At 32.0% G+C, this 23,454-nt stretch overlaps 1 protein-coding gene across 1 annotated transcript; it reads left to right on the top strand.

Annotated features, from left to right (window-relative positions):
• Nucleotides 1-21,643: 21,643 nt before the first annotated feature.
• Nucleotides 21,644-22,494, top strand: LOC146908021 (uncharacterized). Its single transcript, XM_085729214.1, has 2 exons — nt 21,644-21,924; nt 21,999-22,494. Exons 1-2 carry the CDS (start codon nt 21,644-21,646, stop codon nt 22,492-22,494), a joined length of 777 nt encoding a protein of 258 aa, XP_085585340.1.
• The last annotated feature ends 960 nt before the right edge of the window (nt 22,495-23,454 follow it).

Genomic DNA, 23,454 nt, shown 5'->3' with positions numbered 1-23,454 from the left:
AAAAAGTTTCGATAATTTTCTTGAATGGAAAAATGTCTCTTAAACTGCATAAGTTCTGTTTAAATACTAGAGGAAATAATAACAAACCCGTGTGGGTTGAAAAATAACAAACTGAAATAAAATAGAAAAATCTAGAATATGCTGAAATATTAAAATGCGGTTTTGGGCATTCAGACGACCTCGAATGACTAAATTCACCCCACATCATGGCCAAGCGATGTGTTTTGCGTATGAAACTTTTCGAAAATGTATAATTTAGGTTCATTTCAACACCGAATGTAAAATATGCACAATTTCAAGTGAATCTTTCTTGCACGCCAGTTCATTTACGATACGTGCCGTCAGTTTGTCTACAACGAATAAACACCTATAAACCAATTGACATCTTGTAAAGGACCATATAATAAATGTAATATATGATTCTTATATAATAAAAAAGATAAAAATAAAAAGGAAATGAAGTGCTGAAAGAATTGAGAGTATTCCCACATCGCTACTCTTGACAAAGTTCAGAGGTGGAATACACCTTGGTGATTATTGATTAACAATACAAGTTTTTTTTTTTTTTTTGAAGGATTAACAATACAAGTTGGTATGCTTTTTGTGGCTTCCCACGTGTGACACCCATGTCCCAACCATATGTAAGCACGTGTAAGAAAAATGTAGGGACTACGAGTCCACGGTCTATGATTCGTTCGCACATGACATGACCGTCTCCAATGTTCTAGACCTTCCTCTTTATCCTAGTACTACTTTTGTTTGCTTCAATGGTTTTGCCTTTGTTGTTGAATTTTGATCCCACCTAATATTGTTGAATTTTTATATGGTAAATCGATTATCATCAAGAATATCTTTTATGGGACTGTTAACTAACATTCATATAAAATTATCAAGGTGTAAGTTAGCAAGCTACATCCACTTAAAATTATTAAGGTGCAAGTTAGCAACTTACACCCACTTGATTATTTACACTTATATTTATAAGTCTATCTTATTGGGAAAAACCCAAGTCCTACATCGAATAGATAAGAATCTTGAGAAGAGTTTATAAAGAGGAGACAATCCTCACCTCACAAGCCGGTTTTGTAAGGATGAGTTAGACCTCAAATTTCAACATGGTATCAGAGCTTGTCGAATTCAAGGGCCGCCTAAATCTATTCACGCACCAAGCCCAAAAAGTCCTGGCGTGAGGGGGTGTATTGTTTTGTAAGGATGAGTTAGGTCCCAAATTTCAACATATCTCACTAATTTACATCCAACTCACTAATTCACACCTACTTTCATCATTTCAAATATTGATTCCATAAAAGTTTGTCCCACTTTAATAATTACCTTAAGTGAACATCTTAAAAAATCGAATAGAATGATATTATTTTCTTTTCATTTGATAAAAAAAATAGACTGCTAAAAAAAAATAGACTGCTATCACCTTAGAATTGTTGGTGATTTCCAAAATAATGTAATCACTTTAGATCAAGAGTTGTAAATCTTCATGAGAAACTTTCATATACATTAGAACCTTTGGCAAAGGGGTGCTTAATGAACCTTAGCATTGGTTCAAGTGTGAATGATCATAACCTTTGGCAAAATGGTGCTTAATGAACCATAGCATTGGTTCAAGTATGAATGATCATAACCTTTGGCAAAATGGTGCTTAATGAACCATAACATTGATTCAAGTCAAAGGGGTGTTTTCTCTCATATGAAGGGTCATATAATGCACTATAAATACTTGGCATTTGGGCATTAATTGCACACACAATTTTGGACAGAATTTTGTTGCACTAACAACATAATTCTTCATCATTCTCTTACTCTAAATCATCCATCAATTCTCTAATGCATGAGTGAATTGCTGGAACCATAAATCTGTAAAATACTGTTAGGAGATACGCTTGGTGTGGTTGTGCAATACACGTCAAGGAACTCATAGTATCCTGAAGGGGATTCGCCGGTCATTCCTTATTGCATCCAATTACAGTTATTGGTGGGGGCGAATCGAACCTAAAGGTTAGTGTGGCAACCCCATACGCTTTGAGTTTTACATGCATAATCATTAAACATTTCAGGTTTCAAGTGCAGCAGCCTCTTCCCAACAAACAAGATATATAACAATCTTTAGGTTCGATTTCTATGGCTGCTTCATTGAAAGAAATGACTTCTGACTTTGTTAAGTTGGAAAAGTTTGATGGGGGAAATTTCATCCGCTGGCAGAAGAAGATGAAGTTTCTTCTTACAACATTGAAAGTGTCATACGTTCTGAACATGGCAAGGCCTGAAGAGAAGGATGATGAAACTGTTGCTGAGACAAGAGATAGACAGAAATGGGATAACGATGATTACATCTGCTTGGGACATATCCTGAATGGTATGTCTGACTCTCTATTCGATATCTACCAGAGCAGCCCTTCTGCAAAAGACTTGTGGGACAAATTGGAAACCAGATACATGCGTGAAGACGCAACAAGTAAGAAATTCCTTGTATCTCATTTTAATAATTACAAAATGGTAGATAATAAGTCTGTTATGGAACAATTATATGAGATTGAACGTATTCTTAACAACTACAAACAACATAACATGAATATGGATGAAACAATTATTGTATCATCCATAATTGACAAACTTCCTCCTTCATGGAAAGATTTCAAACGAACCATGAAGCATAAGAAGGAAGACATTTCTCTTGAGCAACTTGGCAATCACCTTCGTTTAGAAGAAGAATACCGAAAACAAGAAGGTATTAAGAATCATGTCACTCAAGAGAAGGTTCATGTTATGGAAGAAGGAAATTCAAGCAAATCTTCCAAAAAGAGAAATCATGAAAATGATAAGTCTCATCAAAACCACAATGGTAATAACAACAAAAAGAAAAGGAAAGGTGAATGTTACTTTTGTGGGAAAGAAGGACACTTCAAGAATGAGTGCAGGTTCTTTAAAAAGAAGAACAAAGAAAAGAATTCAAGAGCAACAAATGATGATTTTGTTGCGGTCATTTCTGAAATCAACATGATTGAAGATGTTGATTCTTGGTGGATAGACTCTGGTGCTACTCGCCATGTGTGCAAAAACAAGAAAATGTTCAAGACCATCAATGAAGATGGGAGTGTTTTGTACATGGGAAATGCTTCAACTGTGCAAGTCCAAGGAAAAGGGACCATTGAGATTGAATTCACTTCTGGAAAAACACTTACTCTTAAAGATGTATTTTATGTTCCTGAAGTTAGGAAGAACTTGATTTCTGTACCATTACTTAATAAGAATGGGTTCAAATCTGTATTTGAGGGAGATAAATTTATCCTCTCAAAGGGGGGTGTGTTTGTAGGTAAGGGATATTTGTGTGAGAATATGTTCAAATGTAATGTTGCAAATATTAATAATAATAATATGATTTCTGCTTATATTGTTGAGTCTTGTGATTTATGGCATATGCGATTAGGACATGTTAATTTTAGAAAATTGGAGGATATGATGAAATCAAATCTAATTCCTAATTTTGATAAAAACTTTGATTCATGTACTACTTGCATGTTGACTAAAATTACAAGACAACCTTTTAAAAGTGTTAAAAGAAGTTCTAGAGTGCTAGATTTAATTCATTCAGATGTATGTGATTTACATGGTTGGCCCACCATTGGTGGTAAAAAGTATTTTGTTACTTTCATTGATGATTGCACTCGATTTTGTTATGTTTATTTAATGCATTCAAAAGATGAAGTCTTAGATAAATTCAAAATATTTAAAGCACAAGTAGAACTTCAGCATGAAACTTTCATTAAATGCTTTAGAAGTGATAGGGGAGGAGAGTTCTATCATCCGAGTTATTTTGAATCCACTGGTATTGTGCATCAAGTAACTGCACCATACACCCCACAACAAAATGGAATAGCAGAAAGGAAGAATAGGACTTTGGTAGAAATGGTTAATGCCATGTTGTCCTATTCTGGATTATCTAAAGGATATTGGGGTGAAGCAATGCTAACAGCATGTTACATCCTCAATAGGGTTCCAAACAAAAGGAACAAAATAACCCCATATGAACTTTGGAAACAAAGGAAGCCGATTCTTAATTATTTAAAAGTTTGGGGTTGTAGAGCAATTGTGAAAGTGCCTGAACCAAAAAGAAAGAAATTGGGTGAAAGAGGAATTGAATGTGTATTTTTAGGCTATGCAGAAAATAGCAAAGCATACAGATTCTTGACTATTGAATCGAATGACTCATATTCTGTTAATACAGTAATTGAGTCAAGAGATGCAATTTTTCAAGAAGATAGATTTAACTCAATTTCTTATCCCAAGGATATTGTTCATTCTAATGTACAAAATTTAGAAAACAATGAATCTAATGTAGATACATTGGATGGTTCAGAACTTAGAAGAAGTAAAAGGATCCGGAAAGAGAAAGATTTTGGATCTGATTTCTTCATGTTTCTTGTAGAAGGAACAGGTAAATCCATAAATAGTTATGGACCAATTTGCTTTAACCTTGAGAATGATCCGGTAACATATGAAGAGGCTATAAAATCTCAAGATTCAGCCTTTTGGAAAGAAGCTATTCAAGAAGAAATGGATTCAATTATGGGTAATAAAACTTGGAAAGTGGTAGATCTCCCACCCGGATCCAAACCGATAGGTTGTAAATGGATCTTTAAAAGGAAAATGAAAGTGGATGGTACCATTGATAAATTCAAGGCTAGACTAGTTGCTAAAGGGTTTACACAAAAAGAAGGCATTGATTATTTTGATACATATGCACCTGTTGCAAGAATAGCATCAATCAGAATGCTAATTGCACTGGCATCCATCCATAAGTTTGTAATCCATCAAATGGATGTTAAAACTGCTTTCCTAGATGGAGAGTTGGATGAAGAGGTATATATGAAACAACCGGAAGGGTTTGTGATCAAAGGTCAAGAAGATAAAGTGTGTAAATTAACTAAGTCTTTATATGGGTTGAAACAAGCACCCAAACAATGGCACCAAAAGTTTGACCAAGTTGTGTTAGCCAACGGATACATCATAAATGAATCTGACAAGTGTATTTACAGTAAATTCCAAAATGGAAAAGGGGTCATGATTTGCTTATATGTAGATGACATGTTGATCTTTGGTACAAGTATAAATGAGGTAGAAGAAACTAAAGCTTTCTTATCCAAAAATTTTGATATGAAAGATTTAGGAGAAGCTGATGTGATTTTAGGAATTAAAATCATAAGAGATGGTAACCATATTGGTTTATCCCAATCTCATTACATAGAAAAGGTGCTTCAGAAATTCAATCATTTAGATTGTAAACCGATATCTACCCCATTTGACCAAACTGTCAGTTTGCAACCAAACAAAGGTTGTCCGGTGGCACAACTTGAATATTCTAAAGTAATCGGATGCTTGATGTATGCTATGACTTGTACTAGACCTGACATAGCATATGCTGTTGGAAGGTTAAGTCGGTATACTAGCAATCCAAGTAAAGAACACTGGCACGCTGTGAAAAGAGTATTAAAATACTTAAAGGGAACAATGAATTATTGTTTAACATATAGTGGAGAGCCTTCTGTTTTGGAAGGATACACAGATGCTAGTTGGGTAACATATGTTGAAGATCATGCTTCCACAAGTGGATGGATCTTCAACCTTGGTGGAGGTGCAGTTTCTTGGGGTTCAAAGAAACAAACATGCATTGCCGACTCCACCATGGCTGCAGAATTTATTGCATTGGCTGCAGGGAGTAAAGAGGCAGAATGGCTAAGAAATTTATTGTATGACATACCAGTTTGGCAAAAGCCAATGGCGCCAGTATCCATACATTGTGATAGTCAATCCACACTATCAAAAGCTTATAGCCAAGTTTATAATGGGAAATCAAGGCATATTGGTTTAAGACATAGCTATGTAAGAGACTTGATTTCTAATGGAGTAATTTCCATCATGTTCGTAAGAACAGAGAAGAATCTTGCAGATCCTTTGACGAAAGGGCTGACAAAGGATATGGTGTTGAAGACATCATTGGGGATGGGACTCAAGCCCATATCTAATTGATTACCAATAGTGGAAACTCAACCCACACTTGAGTAGCATCAAGTCTTGGGTTCAATGGTGAAAGTACACTATTAGAGTAATTGTAGTACTTGACAATAGATACATCCCAAGGGTAAAAGTACTTGGACCATAAGAAGAAAAAAAGGTAGGATGAGGTTTTCCTCTTAATGGACATATAGCATATATTTGCTGGAATGCATACTTATGGGGCATTCCCGATATAGTCTACCTATGTGAGAATGAAGTTTGGCCGCTTCACGGAGTTCAAGGGCTTGACTCTTAAATTCTCATGAAAAGGGATATATGACACAAGGCCTTCTTAATGTGTCATTTTACAAGTCTCTTTATCAACGGTACCGAGATTCTATGTGTAAGTTATGCACACTTGTTCTAATGAATAGTTGGTTCAAAGCTTGCCTACCATACTATTTGGGAATGAGCGAAAACTTAACTTACTAAGTAATGGTTCAAATCGTGAGATACCATTATCTGAAGGCATGGAATTTCCGGATTTATGAGATTTAGTATTTTGAAAATGGTGGGGGATTGTTGGTGATTTCCAAAATAATGTAATCACTTTAGATCAAGAGTTGTAAATCTTCATGAGAAGCTTTCATATACATTAGAACCTTTGGCAAAGGGGTGCTTAATGAACCTTAGCATTGGTTCAAGTGTGAATGATCATAACCTTTGGCAAAATGGTGCTTAATGAACCATAGCATTGGTTCAAGTATGAATGATCATAACCTTTGGCAAAATGGTGCTTAATGAACCATAACATTGATTCAAGTCAAAGGGGTGTTTTCTCTCATATGAAGGGTCATATAATGCACTATAAATACTTGGCATTTGGGCATTAATTGCACACACAATTTTGGACAGAATTTTGTTGCACTAACAACATAATTCTTCATCATTCTCTTACTCTAAATCATCCATCAATTCTCTAATGCATGAGTGAATTGCTGGAACCATAAATCTGTAAAATACTGTTAGGAGATACGCTTGGTGTGGTTGTGCAATACACGTCAAGGAACTCATAGTATCCTGAAGGGGATTGGCCGGTCATTCCTTATTGCATCCAATTACAGTTATTGGTGGGGGCGAATCGAACCTAAAGGTTAGTGTGGCAACCCCATACGCTTTGAGTTTTACATGCATAATCATTAAACATTTCAGGTTTCAAGTGCAGTAGCCTCTTCCCAACAAACAAGATATATAACAAGAATTTGTTGATATTTTTCTTAAAATTTTTTGTTCAGGAACTTTTTCTTAAATTTTTTAAAAGCGTCCATTATAATACAGTTTTATTTTCATTTCGCTTTTTAGTAGTATGTGTTTCCAAGGGTTATTTTAAAGTTAATCAGCAAGATTTCTTTTCATGAAATAAATTTTTTTTTTTTTTTGTAAGGAGAATAATTCTTGGGTCTAATGATAATGTGAGGAGTAAAAAGTCAGGAGTTGGGAGCCGCCGTACATGGCATAACATTCCACGTTTCCATCAAGGAAGCATGCAGGTTGCATCGGACAGGGTCGTTCTTTGGGAGTGCAAAGAGTTCAGCCGAACTAAACCTCCTAAAGTGACTAAATTCCAAATTGTGCGTTATTTTTATTAGGAGCCTATTTTTACTATGAAAGTCGAGCCTCCAGTTTCATAGAGACGGCACTGGCAGATCAGTTCACCAACGTGCAAATGCAAATGATTCTTGACGTTTTTTCTCCAATCAACTTTGCCTCAAATTGTTTTGTTAATCCTGTAACATGTCTAACCTTAATTGAGAATGTACCCTAATTTAGGAGTTCTCATAATGACAGCTAGATGAGTTTCGTCACGTTTTTTTACGTTTGGCATGACGATCGAGGGCCACGTAAACAACGTGATTGACCCACTCTTGGTTTTTTATCACCCTACCTTAAATTTCCATGCAATTTCGTGACATACATTTATTTTGTTAGATTGTTGCTACAAAATACTAAAGGGTAACAAACATAAATGAAATGGTTTAAAAGTTTTAAAGATATACTATGTGACAATCAGCATTTCTTAAAGATGATTACGATAGAATTATCATAACGAATTTCAATATTTTATATGAGTTTGATGACAATATTATTAGAATTTGAATTGACCTTTGAAACCTTCTCTTCTGTCTATCCTTTTTCAATAATGATTATTATTTGTTTTTATTTTTTGAAGGAAAAGATTATTATTTGTTGATAAAAATATCATTTAGTACTATAGAACTTTTAACACTATTCTAACATCCAAAAATGAACATATGGAGCTATTAGAAGTGTTCTATAGAGAGTGATTTGATAAGAGATGATCTAATAAATACCGAATATATTTTTATTTCATATTAAAATTTTAGTTAGACCTAATTTAATTCTACAATACTAATTTGTAAGATCTTGATTGTCCCACTTATAATCTAACGTAGGACTCTTAACAATTTTTTTTTTACGGAGACTCTTAGCAAATATTGTTCACCACTTTATTTTACCTTTGCCCTATATACATTTTCCTTTCTTACGCGAATGGGGAATATAGAAGAACTTTAACTAAAAAATGGGAGTTATGCTAGGAGTTTGGGAATTAAATGTTGATTCTATAACTGTTTTTCAGGTGGTTAAGTCTGCAGAAACGGATAGTATTTTAGGTCGAGCCTTGCTAAAAAATTCAGACTTATACCGGAGTTGGAATGGAATGTATAGGTCTCTCATTCATATTGAGGAACAAATATGCAATGTGCGGATACCTTAACAAATATATGAATGTTCTTTGGATTACAATATATGAATGCTTATGAGTCATGTCCGACTCAAATTAGGTACTTATTATTAGCCTATGTATTGGGGATGGCTACCCCTCGTTTGATTCCATTGTAGTTTGTTTTTGTTTTAGGGTTTCGGCCTCATTGTTATAAAAAAACGAAATTAAATTATATATACTTTAATATTTTGTTTTTCCTCTATTCAAATATGTTTAAAATATGTTTTTAATCCATTTAAATATACAAACTTTGATTTTTAATCTCTCCAAAAATTTCATTCAAACTTTGATCAGCTGAATTTTTGAATACCAATTTTACTTTTTATTTTTCACAAAACTTCACATTGCATGTTTTAAGTGATTTTTTTTATAACATGTCGTTATTGTTTTTTAAGGGAACATGTCATTAATGTTAATACCTTAAAATATCATTAACTTAATAATTAATCTATTTAATCTTTTAATTTAAAGTTATAGATAAATAAATAAAGATTAAATAGTTTAAATATTAAAATAATGTTATTTTGAAGTCTTATCAATTATATGTCATGTAGAGATGGCAATTGGACCCAGACCTAATGGGTACCCGCAAAAAATACCCACAATGGGTAGGGTAAAACCCCATTTTTATGGGTCTGGGCACAAGTCCGGGTAATACCCACAAATTTAAATGTGTATGGGCACGGGTAAGGGTACTATACTGCCCATACTCGCAACCTCACATATACATATTTATATAATATCATAAATAATTTATTTATTTTTGCTGTATAACTAATTAATTTATTTAGCTATTTAAGCCTAAACCTAAAGTTAAACAAAAAAACTGCTTAATACAATAACAACTCCATCATGTCGGTGTAAAATTTGTAAGGATATTTTGGATGTTTTTTATTTGACAAAATACTACGATTCATACTATTATAAGAGTTAATTTTAAAAAATTTGGACCGTAGTTTTATTTCAATTGTGATGTTTTTATTGTCTTTTCATAGTTAAAGTGCGGGTATGGGCACTTAGGTATCCATAGGGTATGGGGAAGGGGACTAAAGTTGTTGCCCACGATGGTACGGGCACGAGTACGAGTATTTTTTTACAAATGCGGGTATGGGGAAGGGCACTGTAGTACCATACCCATTGGGTACCCATTGTCATCCCTATTAATTTAAAAAAGAAAGTAGAGACTAAAATTGGTAAGAGAAAATTTTGAGTGATAGAAATTTAAAGAATTATTTTAGACAGAATAAAAATAAAGCTAATATATTTAGAAGGTTTAAAAACATATTTAACCCATAAAATAAAGTACAGCTTTTGGACAGTATAAGGAATGGGGGGGAGCAGGGCTCGAAGAACGAGTCGTGCAAGAACGCGGGGATATAACAAGTAAGCAGCGAGTTATCCTTTCACAGACTGACCACATCAAGCTCCAATAGAAACAAACAGCAAGTTCTCTGCTCTATTTGCTTGCAAAGCGTTTACCTATCTTGACAAACCCTTCTGTAACCTTAGACTAGTTACGCTTAACACCCACTTACTTAAAGACTCGTTGGCTCCGCGTTATAATGGTAGTTTTTACACTTTCCCTTTTCTTTATAATATGAGCAAGAAGTGGACTCTAAAAGTACTACTAAATGATTTAAGGGATTAAAATGTCTCAATTATTTTATTTATAGTTAAGTTCTTCCATTTTTTTAACTATTGAATTTTGTTATTTTTATACGCAAATTGTTGTATTAAAGGGAGTACATGGCATTGTTATAAATTAATTAAACATACTCCCATTTTGCACAGAAACTTTCATAATCGAAACATAAAGGTATTCTAAAGAAAATAGCAAAAAATATTCAGGCATGCATTGCACACTAGGAGACAAATGGTCAGTTGATTGTTAAGATCAAAATTACACCCTCCAGTCACTAATATAAACAAAAGTTTGATTTTTAGATTCATTCATTAAATGACGTATGTAGTCTTTATTATAGACTACATATGTCATTTAATGAATGAATCTAAAAACCAAATTTTTGTTTATATTAGTGACCGGAGGGTGTATATTAAAAAGGTTGACATTTGAATAACTTCCTTAAAAAAAAATAACTGAAAAATGGTTGTTTATATAGATCTGTTCAACTCTTCTAGATATTTTGTGTTGGGTTGGTAGTTCGCGTACTTTCCTACATATAATTCCATCCTCATCTAAATTGAAGATACGATATAGTTGACTACAATATTGTAGTTGTCCATGCTTCTCATGTGTAGAAACCACATAAGACAAGCCTAAAATACCCTTTTTATTTTGACAGAGCCTAGAATACTTTTAAAAAAATCAATAAATATTAGCTTGAAGAATCAAATAGGGGTAGTAGAGTTCTTTTCATTGCTGGTCAATTAATTTAGTTCGATATAAACTTTTAGTTTACTTAGAAATAGGGATGTCAATGAATATCCATGAATACAAATAGTATGACACCCGCTCTCGTTCCGTTGGATAAATATGATACATGTATCCGTCCTCGTGTCCACGTGGATACCCACTATACGAGTAACATGCGGGTATTAAGGTATTCATGGGTACCAATGAATTTTTATATTTATTTATTTTTTGATAGAAAGAATAAATTTTTTAATTACCAAAAAACTTTAATTTTTAAACATTCATACATAATCCATTCAAATTTAATAAATCATACCTAATCCATACAAAATTCATGATTCTTACATTGTGCGTTTCAATTTACGAAGGAACGAAATACATGACATAAAATAAAAGTTAACAAGATACATATAAAAAAATTACGTACTGAACAGAGAAGTGATGAATATTTTCAACTATTGTAACTTTTTAAATATAGACACACACACACACACACACACATATATATATATATATATATATATATATATATATATATATATATATATATAGGGTTTTGTTACAAGCCACCCTTTGGTGGTGTCTTTTAACAAGTCACACCTTAAGGTGTGATTTTCACTTTTTAATTATAACTTTGCTAAAAGACACCTTCATAAAAGTAAGTTGGTGTCTTTTCGCAAATGCTTATAGAGTAACTTGATAAAAGACACCTTCATAAAATGTGTCTTCTATCATAACCCATATATATATATATATATATATATATATATATATATATATATATGGGGCTGTTAACTTGCACCCACCTAAAAACACTAAGGTTGTTAACTTGCACCCACCTAAAAACACTAAGGTGCAAGTTAACAAGCTGCACTTACTAGTTATTTACCAAAACACCCATGTTTTTCTATTATAAACAAATATTATTTATGCTATTTACAAAAATGTCATTTTAATTAAAATAAAGTTTAATAGAGACAAAAAGATGTTTTAGTAAAGTATAAGTAGGTGCAGCTTGTTAACTTGCACCTTAATGTTTTTAGGTGGGTGCAAGTTAACAGCCCCAATATATATATATATATATATATATATATATATATATATATATATATATATATATATATATATATATATATATATATAGGGCATTTCAAGTGAGAGGGTTTTTATTGTGAGAGATGAGAGTGTTAAGTTACAACCCTTGGATCAATCTTAACGGTTCAAAATGAAACTTTACTTCTGTGGTCTCTCACCTCTGGATTATCGCTTCTTTCCTTCTCATATTCTAGATCTCCCTTTTCTACTTCTCTTCTTCGTCAGGAGAAAAAAGGGTAGATACTCACAACTCATATCCAGATTTTGAATGAATTTGATTATTCATTCAAAATTATTTCACACCATCACAGAGGGTCAGGAATTTAACTACCATAAAACCTCCAATTTACCGTTCATGCCATTCATCTATCTTCCATCTTCTCATTTCTATTAATTTTCATTCGGTTCATCGTCATCACAACAACACCAACCCCTCTTGTTTCATACCTTCTTCCTATGGATTGTCTCAAAAAAAGTTATATTTTTATGATTCTGGGTTCAAAGAGATCTACCCTATTGAATTCAATTATATTTTTTTTTTCTACAGAGGTTTCAATATGACGATTCATGCTTCATAGATTTGTAATTCGAAAATGAACGGCGTGAAGAAAAAAAATCATCCAACCTTCTCTTTCGTCTTATCCTAAAGGTGTGGATGATTATTTTTATTAATAATTAACAGTTAAACTTGATTTGCCTTGCCCAAGATCTAAAAGATGAAACTGAAACACGAGAGATGGGAGCAGGCCAAGAACCACAAGGGGATGAATTTATTATCCAGTGCAGTTTTAAAAATTAAATAACATAGTAAAGATCAATCCAGTGTATAGATCGATTCTTCTCCACCAATTCTTCATAATTATTTTAATTTTATTTTTGATGAAATCACAATTATTTTTAAACAAAGCAAAATTAAAGAACAAGCATTTGCAACAAAACTCTTTGCTGGTTGTTTCTTTGATAGTGGGATTGTGTAAAGAGCGGTGGCAAACAATCAAGGTACAAAATAGCCTTGCCAAAGAATTTGGAAAGTCAAATTTGAAACAAGAAAAGAAATTGCAGCATTTACAGGGGAGAGAAGAGCAGGAGACGGCGCAAAAGGGATGAAAGGCTGAAAAGATTACGCTGTGGTTATAAAAGTTAAAGATCATAGTAAAGATTGATCCAATGGTCACCATTTGATCCTCTCATTATAACACTCCTCTCATTTGATACACCCTATATATATATATATATATATATATACTTATAAAAAACGGTGAAACATTAAAAACACTCATTACTATTGAAAAGATAAGTATTAAATGAGGTGTGAAGATATCTTTTAAACAATAGCTACACCTTAAAAACTTGACATTTTCTTATAAATAAAACCAACATTTTGTTTGAAATTTTTCTTATAATAAAGACTATAGTGAGTAATAGCAAATATATTTTAATTTAGTCCTGGAATAAACCAATTTATTTCTGTTGTACCACAACATATTTGTCATGATCCAAAAAAGATTAGACAAGTGCCACTGATCTGTATCTGGTACACTCCAAAAAAGATTAGACAAGTGCCACTGATCTGTATCTGGTACACTCTTTTGACGATTAATGTTAATAAAATCTGATAACCCAAGACTTAAAATGAAGCTCTAATCACCATCTTCCATAGTAATAAATTTATCCCAAATAGGAAATCATCTTTACCAGAAGAAGGTGGATTACCGCTAATAATTTTGAAACAAATGTGAGGAGGGATGACCTGATTGAAAGCACTCCATAAATTCCAACCATGTGTTGTAGCACAAGCACAAGATAGAGATATTCGTGCTAAATATGATCGTGGAAATGTGAGGAGGGAAGGATTAGTTAAATTTCCACGATCATATTTAGCACGAATGATCCCTATCTTGGCCATTGTGTGGGCAAGAGCCCTCATTTCTTTTGGAAAAAAAATAATAATATACTATAATGCACTATAAAAAGGATTAATATCTTCCAAAGATTTCGCAGTACAACAAAATTCAAAACTTTTAAGCTATATAAAGAAAAAATGTGTGTGTGTATATATTTCAAAATAAATAAATTTTTACACAATGACAAAATAAAATTCATTTATACTAGCATATAATAATATTTTTTTATTTTTACTCATCATCTTAAAATAAAAACTTAAAAAAACTAATTATATATTTCCTATGTGTCATTTCCTTCCACGTTGCGGTGAATTTTGTCTTCTCTTCGTCCATGAAAATTGGGTGTACAACACAAGGAAACTTACTAAAACTTGTAAACCAACAATATATTTCTAACAAAAAGTAAACATGTCATCGTGAGCTTAGCTCGGCAATGCATAATATATGTGTAAGGTTTGAGGTTCAAACCCCAGCCACTAGGGCTGACAATGAACCGAACCAACTCGAAAATATCTCGATACTCGATTCGATAATTGATTCGTTGAACTTAGTTCATGAACCAAATGAGTCGAACTTGAGTTGAAAATTAAGCTCGTCAAATAAACGAGTTGAACTTGAGCTGAGTATAGTTCGACTCGTTTGGTTCATGAACCAGCTCGATATATATATATATATATTACTAGTTTATTACTAATAATTATATACTTTTTTCATAGGTATTATTACTAATTTATTAAAAATCAACGATAATTGTAAATTTGTAATAATAGAGGGAGGACAAAAGGTTAATGTTATCTTTTGAAGGCTTTTAAATAAACATGTACACAAAATAGTCCCACATCGAGGAGTTCTGAAAATATTAAAGAGAAGAAGTATATATAAGCGCAATGCAATGATGAATGGAATGTAGTAAATGGACTGGCGCTACAGTACTAGTAAAAATAAAATAAAATAAAGTGAACATATGCAATTCGAGCAAACGAGTTTAACCTAACGAGGCCAACCGAGTTCGTGAACTTTAAACGAGCCGAACTCGAGTTCAAAAAAAGCTTCGTTTTAAAATAAAGTGAACATATGCAATTCGAGCAAACGAGTTTAACCTAACGAGGCCAACCGAGTTGTTCGTGAACTTTAAACGAGCCGAACTCGAGTTCAAAAAAAGCTTCGTTTCGAACTCGAGTCGAGTTTCGAGCCGAACCAATTCTTATCGAGTCGAGTCGAGCTCAGACAGGTTCGTCGACTCGACTCATTTCCAGCCCTACCAACCACCACAAAAAAACAAAAACTAGACATGTACCTAAAGTAAAAACCGCCTATAATTATAATAATTATTTGAATTTGAGTCACTATAATATGTTGATTTGCAAAAGACACGCAAATATCTTTTGAACGTAAAAGTGAGACGAAGAAATCATGATCATATTGTAAAAGATAAATTATCTGAACGGAAAGAAAGATAGTTAAATGGCTAAATTGTTATAAAATATAAGATAAATGATAACGGGAGAATGTTCTCTTTAAAGTGCGGGTAACAAATAATCTTTTGCAAATATCTTTTGCAATAATCTTTTTAAGTATTTTAAAAATAACAAGACAAAGATAAATAAGTTGAAAATACTAGCCGACTTAGGTTTTATTTTGTAATGATCGAGATAAACAAATGTATAATTGATGCTACCTGGGTTCCCTCCAAAATGTATAACTGTTTACATACCCAATTCATCACCATTTTCTGTGATGCCACTTTGGGCTAACAACACATTCCCCATGGGAAATCGACCAAAGATTTAATTAGATCGATGTCGACATATTATTTGTTTTTTGTCATCAATAAAGTATACTCCATACGATATAAATATGATTGATCTTCATCCTATAAATATGCATGCAATTAATATTTTTGTTGTCATTTTATGTGGGAATGTGATGTGGTACTAGCTATGATGTACTGTATTAATTTCCCTAAGAAAGCATGATCTGCTGCATGGGTCAAGGTCCATTATCAAGTCATTTGTCTTGAATTGGATCCATATGTATTACAGCCTTCTTCACACTCTTTCTATTAGCCCCACCAAAAGCCTCTTTCACACATTCACAAGCATGCCTTACAGTTAATGCATGGTTTCTTTTCCACACTTCATATCATCTCAACTTAGAGATATTCTATAAAATTGTGAATAATATACCACTTATTATTAATTAATGTTCTTTCATACCTAAAAATAATTGAATAGACCGACATGAAAAAGAAAGAAAGTATCAAAAGCTTCAGGAGGAAATGAGTGATCATGACATGAGATTGGAAATGAGAATGAGAGATGTATATCATAGGATGTCATTTATCAAGTAAGGTACTATTTTAAATCAACATTAATGAACTTCTATATTTGAATGACATAATTTGGAGGAACTGGAAATATTATTAAGCTCTGAAAATTCTCATGGAGATTTGTGTATTAAACAATAATTTTTTTTTTTGTTAAATAGACTTTAATCTTACTCAGGGGCAGAGCCACCATCCGGCAACCCCGGGCACTTGCCCGGGCTCAATTGATACTTTTTTATATTTAGTCCAACCCAATACTCCATTAACCCACTTAATTTTTTTTTTTTGGGCAAACTCAATATTTTCACAGGCGCACACACAAGACTTCTTGGCTCTATAATTTTTGTCCAGACTCTATAAAATCTGTGGCTCCGCCACTGATCTTACTCAATAACTAACTCTAAAAATAAAGGTGTCAAAGTACATGTATACATTACACATCCTAAAAACAATACTAATTGAGACTCAAATTAAACTTCATTCATTCCCACGTGCAATGTATAAGCATAAGTTCAATTTCCACAGCATGCCTACAAATTTTGACTCTGATACCATGTTAAATAAAATTGGATCTCACTTCAATACTTATCCTCACGTACAATGTAGACATGCGTTCAATTTTCGCACATGTTTAAATAATCCGATCTTGATACCATGTTAAAATGAACTTAATTTTCACTTCAAAAACTAGCTCTAAGAACAAGGATGCTCAATTACATATAAGAAATGGCATGACTAAAACAGACTAAACTCTAATATTTGATTAGCTCTCTCTCTCTCTCTCCAAATGATGTATTTTTATACTGATATCGTTGTTGATTTTTTAGATATTAAAATAACATCGCTCCTTTCATATGTACATTTCCCTATAAAAAAAAATGTACATTGCACAAACCCAAGAGCCTTTGGAATTGAGACCAAAATACAACTTCAGTAGTTTTTAGCCGTTTTAAGCAAATACTAGTATTGTGTTACTATTTTTTCGATTTTAAATTATTTAGATTTAAAAAAGCACGGATCAAAATGGATAATAGCCTAATCTAATCAATAACTATAGAACCACTATAAAATGGCATCTCTTGCACGCAACTAATTGAAGAAAATCACATGTGATACAAAATATTAGTGACTAATTATATAAATTAGTGTCATAATTAGTTTCAAGCTATGTACATTAACAATTACAAAATGAATATAAAAAAGTTGTGAGATCAGATTTGTTAAAAAAAAAAAAAAACACATTAACAGCCAAAATCATATTACTCATTGGCTATCCGACAATAATTGTATATATGATGAGATTGCATACGTAGAAGAGAAGTTTCTCTACGTGTTTCAGTGTTTTGCCTTTCCTTTTTGTTTCTGTCCTTTTTTTGTTGGCATCTCTCGTGACTATCTAAAAGTGTTTAAATCCTACAAACAATTCATAATAACTAGTAATAGACATTTTGGTTGTTTTATTTGGTGTTCCATCATTATCAAAACTACATGCATGGTGATATACACATTTGCATATTTGCTTCTAACGGTTCATAATCTTGGACTTACCGTCAATATTTTGATTTATAACTCAAATCTTTGATTTATCAGTAAAGTAGACCTCAATTCCCTCAAACAAAAAAAAAAGTAAAGTAGACCTCAATATAATCAAGTGATTAATGAGAATCAGATAAAAAGAAATAATTCAGGAAAAATCTGAGTTTTAGTCATGATTAGAGTAATTTTAGCTAGATTTTACTTATCTTGTGATTAAACTCTACGTTATTAAGGTCTCGTTTTTCTAAAAACAAAATGGTTAAGCTAAAACAAAAATGGATCACAATATTTTTTAGATTCATTATTAAATGCAAATCAAAAGCCAACAAATATTTCTTTTATGGGAATGTTAACTTGTGCCCTTATAACACATGTTAAGGAACATAAAGTGAAAAGTTTGTCTAGAAAATTGTGTCAATTTATTCTTCTAAAGATTGAGAATTAGTGTTTTGTAATAATATTTATCATTTATGGAATCTGGAACATGTGTTCTAAGGGCACAAGTTAGTATGACCCTTCTTTTATACACACACACACACACTAGACGTCTACATGTGCGACATATCTGTGTTTTCGGCAAACTACGGGTTAGTTCTGATTATTACAAGCGAGACCAAACTAGAAATCTCAAGACATGTTGTGCAAAGGTTTTGATCGAAATAGTTTGAAAAAGGCCACGAAAAGCACTCAGGTTACTTAGAGAGCAGGACGGGTTTGAGAGTGAAAAGGGCATTGTCTCTCGACAGGTTTGAGATTGCAAGTAAAAACAAGATAAAATTAAAGGAAAGGGTAAAAGTTTAAATGCATAAACTTAAACGAAATGTAAAATGCATTGCATTAAAAGTAAAATGATCTACAAATTAGTTTACATATACTCTCTATAACTGGTTTCCCTATGCGCCGGTAGTTTGAGTGTTGTAGAATTATTTTTGCAACAAATTATTCTCTAAAACAAAGATAAGAGCATATGAGAGAAAATATCACCCAAAAAAAAGAGAAGAATTGAGCATATGTGTACAATAATCTCACAAAAAAAAAAGTTAGACAAACTAATCAATGAGCAGTGCTACACTTATCATCGAAACTAAAAAACCGCGAGCGAAAATATATTATGCAATTGAAGGTTGTTCTACCTGACAATCATAATTTGTTGATAGAGAACTTTTCTTGAGATGTTCAAATACGAATATAAGCATCTCTGTTGTAGGCTAATGCTTCAAAGTTCAAATAGTCTCTTCCCTCACATGTTTTCCATAAAGGTAATTCGTATCTTAGTCAGAAAAGAAAACATAAATCAAAAGGTTCACATGAAATTGTTATTTTAAATATCAAGAGATTGAGACAAATGCTAGATTCATTGAAAAATAGTAAAAAGGCTACCATTGTTTTTGACATCGGTTGAACTCCTTATGATAGAAATAATGGATCAATTTTTCACTTCTAATGACTTCATCCAAAAAACCATTGAGTAACGTTTCAATATTCTCCATAATGGTCTTTCTTCTTCCATACTCTCGTTTCTCTACTTTTTTCTAATGAAAAAAATTATAGGAGAACTTGTAGGATTTTTTTTTAAGGAGTTTGCAGGAAATTTAATTAAATTTCAATTTTTTTAATTTAATTGGAAGAAGTTTATGAAAGGTGATTGTGGTTAGTTTCATATTTATGGAGCTTGTGGGATATTTAATTAAATTTCAATTTTTTAATTTAATCAGAAGAAGTTACATGTTATGGAAGGTGGGTGTGTTTGTTTAGTTTCATATTATGGAACGTAGGTGTGAAGTGTGATATCTGGGAAGTGGTTTTTTTCTTTATTTTTTAATTTAATTAATAGCATTATAGTTATTTACCATTTTAATTATTAATTATTTAATTAATAGGAGAATTATTAGAAAGAGAATTGTGGAGGGAAACATGGGTAGCGGGTTTTTTCTTTTCATTTTTGATTTAATTAATTAATAAAACGATATGGAAGGAAAATTTGGAGGGAAATTTTTGGAAGAACTTGTAGGATTATACTTATAAATGACGATGATATAGGGTCAGGATCAAATGACACCATGGTGTCAAGATTAATTTGACATCAAATTTTATCCATTCATCTCATTTAATCCAAAGACTTAAAACTATTACCAAATTAATTAACATACACCAAATACTCTCTATGGCTCGTTCTTCATAATTTATTTTGCTACTTTTTCTCAATGGCTGGTTTGATTGATGATTCATGTCAATTTATTATCTATTTCTTACTGGCACGTTTATGTATGGGTGTGGTTCTTAATTCTTGTTGTTTTTTAGACGAATTGTTCTCCATTTAATTTGATTTTTCCCATGCTATATATTAAAGTTTGCAACTGTATATGCCCTTTGTTTTAAGGGGAGCTGTTAATTGTAGGTCTATATATTTGAACATTTCAAAGATAATTTTATACTATAAAACATCTTTTGTGGTCAAGTACTATAAGACATTTTTATTTCAACTTAAATCCCTTAATATTTTGTTTATAAAAAAATCTTACTTACTAAAGCTTGGTCAAGCTAACCCTAACCCTAAAACTAACCTAGATTTTTCCCGCTCTTTCTCAAGCATTTATGTGTAGGTTTGACCTCCTTACTCTTAATACAAGCCATAATAACACATTTATGTGTAGGTTTGACCTCCTCACCCTTAATACACGCCATTATAACACGACTGCATATTATTTTATTTCATTGCAGGAAATTTTAACTGTCATTTATAACACGATTGCATATTATTTTAATTTTAGTCTATAAAAATAACACACGGTTGAAAACTTCCATTTATAAGACGATTGCATATTAATTTAATTTTTGAAATAGAATAACACACGATTGCATATTAATTGTCATCCCAAATTTGAAATGTGAATAAATAACACAGAAAATTGTATAATGGAAATAAAATAACACACAATCACTTGTATATATATTAGCATTATAACACAATTTCTTTAGTATTAGAACCAATCAATTGTACATTAAATAGTATTAAAACCACACGGTTGAAAACTTCCTTATAATTATTATAACATGATTGCATATAATTTTAATTTTTGAAATAGAATAACACACGATTGCTGTATTAATTGACATCCCAAATTAGACCCGTAATTTACGTACAAAATTGTATAATGGAAATAAAATAAGACACAATCAATTGTATATTGATTAGCATTAAAACCACACGGTTGAAAATTTCTTTTAAAAACAAAAGAGGTCAAACAGTTGCATATTAAAATAAACAGCACATTTTGCATATTAAAAGAAAACCACACGGTTTGCATAATGGAAATAAAATAATACCCAATCGATTGTACATTAACTAGCATTAAAACCATACGGTTGAAAATTTCTTTTTTTAAAAAAAAGGTCACACGGTTGCATATTAAAAAAAACAGAATCGTTTGCAAGTTAAAAAAAAAAGCACACGGTTTGCATATTAAAATCAATTAATTGCGGTGACGAAAAAAACACACGGTTTGCATATGAAAATAAGACCAGAAGTTGTACATGCGACAATTAATTCTTCTCATCTTTGGAGATTTTGTGAGGTTATCACTCTCACCAAAAATATGAGAATTCTACACGATGCACATGAGTCAGACATTGAAGAAAGAAAGCTATTTTTAGATTGGGTATTGAGTATTGGTGATGGTACAGTTGGGGAAATCAATGATGTGGATATTACTGTTAGTATTCCATCTGACTTACTTATTATAACATCAGGTGATCCTCTTGCTTCAATTGTTTCTAACACTTACCAAAATCTTTTAGAAGATATGAGCAATATAGATTACTTCCGAAACAGAGCTATATTAGCCCCTAAAAATTCCATTGTTGATCGGATAAACGAGTATGTGTTGGACTTGCTGCCAGGAGAACAAAAAATATATTTGAGTTATGATAGCCCATTAGCAAATAAAACAGGTACCGATGCAGCGGACGATTTCACACACCTGAATTTCTCAACACAATAGTTGTGTCTGGACTTTCAAATCACAAGTTGCGCTTAAAAGTAGGAGTTCCAGTGATGTTGTTGAGAAATATAGATCAGAGTTTGGGATTGTGCAACGGAACTAGGTCGGTCATTACAAGGATGGGTAAGTTTGTGCTTGAAGGACAAGTCATATCTGGCTCTAACATAGGTGATAAAGTTTTTATTCCAAGGATATCTTTGATACCGTCTGATACTAGAATTCCTTTCAAGTTTCAACGAAAGCAGTTTTCGCTTACCGTTTATTTTGCAATGACTATACACAAAAGCCAAGGTCAATCTTTGAAACATGTTGGCGTATATTTGTCATCGCCTATCTTCTCTCAGGGTCAATTGTACGTGGCTTTGTCAAGGGTTACTTCAAGAGAAAGTTTGAAGATATTAATATCTGATGATGATGGTGAAGACACTGATGTAATTAACTTCTAATGTAGTTTATCACGAAGTTTTTCGCAATGTATCCTAAATTGTGTACTTGGAAGGATTGACCGAAATTAATATTCTTCATTGTTAACTATCTATGCCTGACAATTTTCCCTAAGTTGTGTACTTTCTATTATTTAACAGAGTTAAAGTTCTACTATTCCTATGATTCATGGCTTGGAATGTATCATAAATTTTGTACTCTTTATGTTTTACGGCTTATTGTTAAATTTATTATGACTTATTCTATATGAAAATAAGACCCGTGCGTCAGCACGGGTCATGGTTCTAGTGTGTTCTTAGTTTAATGGCTTAATTGCATGTTTTGTCCCTTACGTTTATTTTAGGTTTCAATTTGATCCCTTATGTTTTAAAAGTTTTAAGTTGATCTTTTATGTTTTAAAAGTTTCAATTTAATTCAAAACGTTACTCACATTGTAATAAGTTAGTCCCTTCTGTCACTTGGCCGTTTAAAGATTCGGGTTGACACTATGAGTGATGAAATTTTACTTATTTAGAAAATCAGTTTTAAACTATTTTTTTTATTTTTTTTATTTTATTAAACTAAATATCATGTTGTGAAAGGGACAAACTTATTGCAACGTGAGTATTATTTTGGGCCAACTTGAAACATTTAAAATGTAACGGACCAACTTGAAACTTTTAAAATTTAAGGGACCAATTTGAAACATAAAATAAACATAAGGGATCAAACATGCAATTAAGCCTAGTTTAATTTGAAGGATGAAACTAGAAATCAAAAAGTTAGAATTTTTTTTTGAGAGAAAATAAAAAAGTTAGAATTAAAAATTTAATTGTTTCTACTAAAAAGTTTCAATGGAAAACAACTTTTTTATTAAGAATTAAGGGTAAAAATGGAAGAAAAAAGCTATAATTCATTCCATTTCATTCAATTTATAAACAATGATATGCGATGTTTATTTCATTATCCAAACAAAGGAATGG

This window comes from Medicago sativa, chromosome 7 (assembly GCF_051527215.1).
Source record: "Medicago sativa cultivar Bolivia chromosome 7, Bolivia_mono, whole genome shotgun sequence".
Taxonomy (NCBI): domain Eukaryota; kingdom Viridiplantae; phylum Streptophyta; class Magnoliopsida; order Fabales; family Fabaceae; genus Medicago; species Medicago sativa.
The sequence above is the reverse complement of the archived record's forward strand: the minus strand, read 5'-3'. Positions and strand labels throughout refer to the sequence as shown.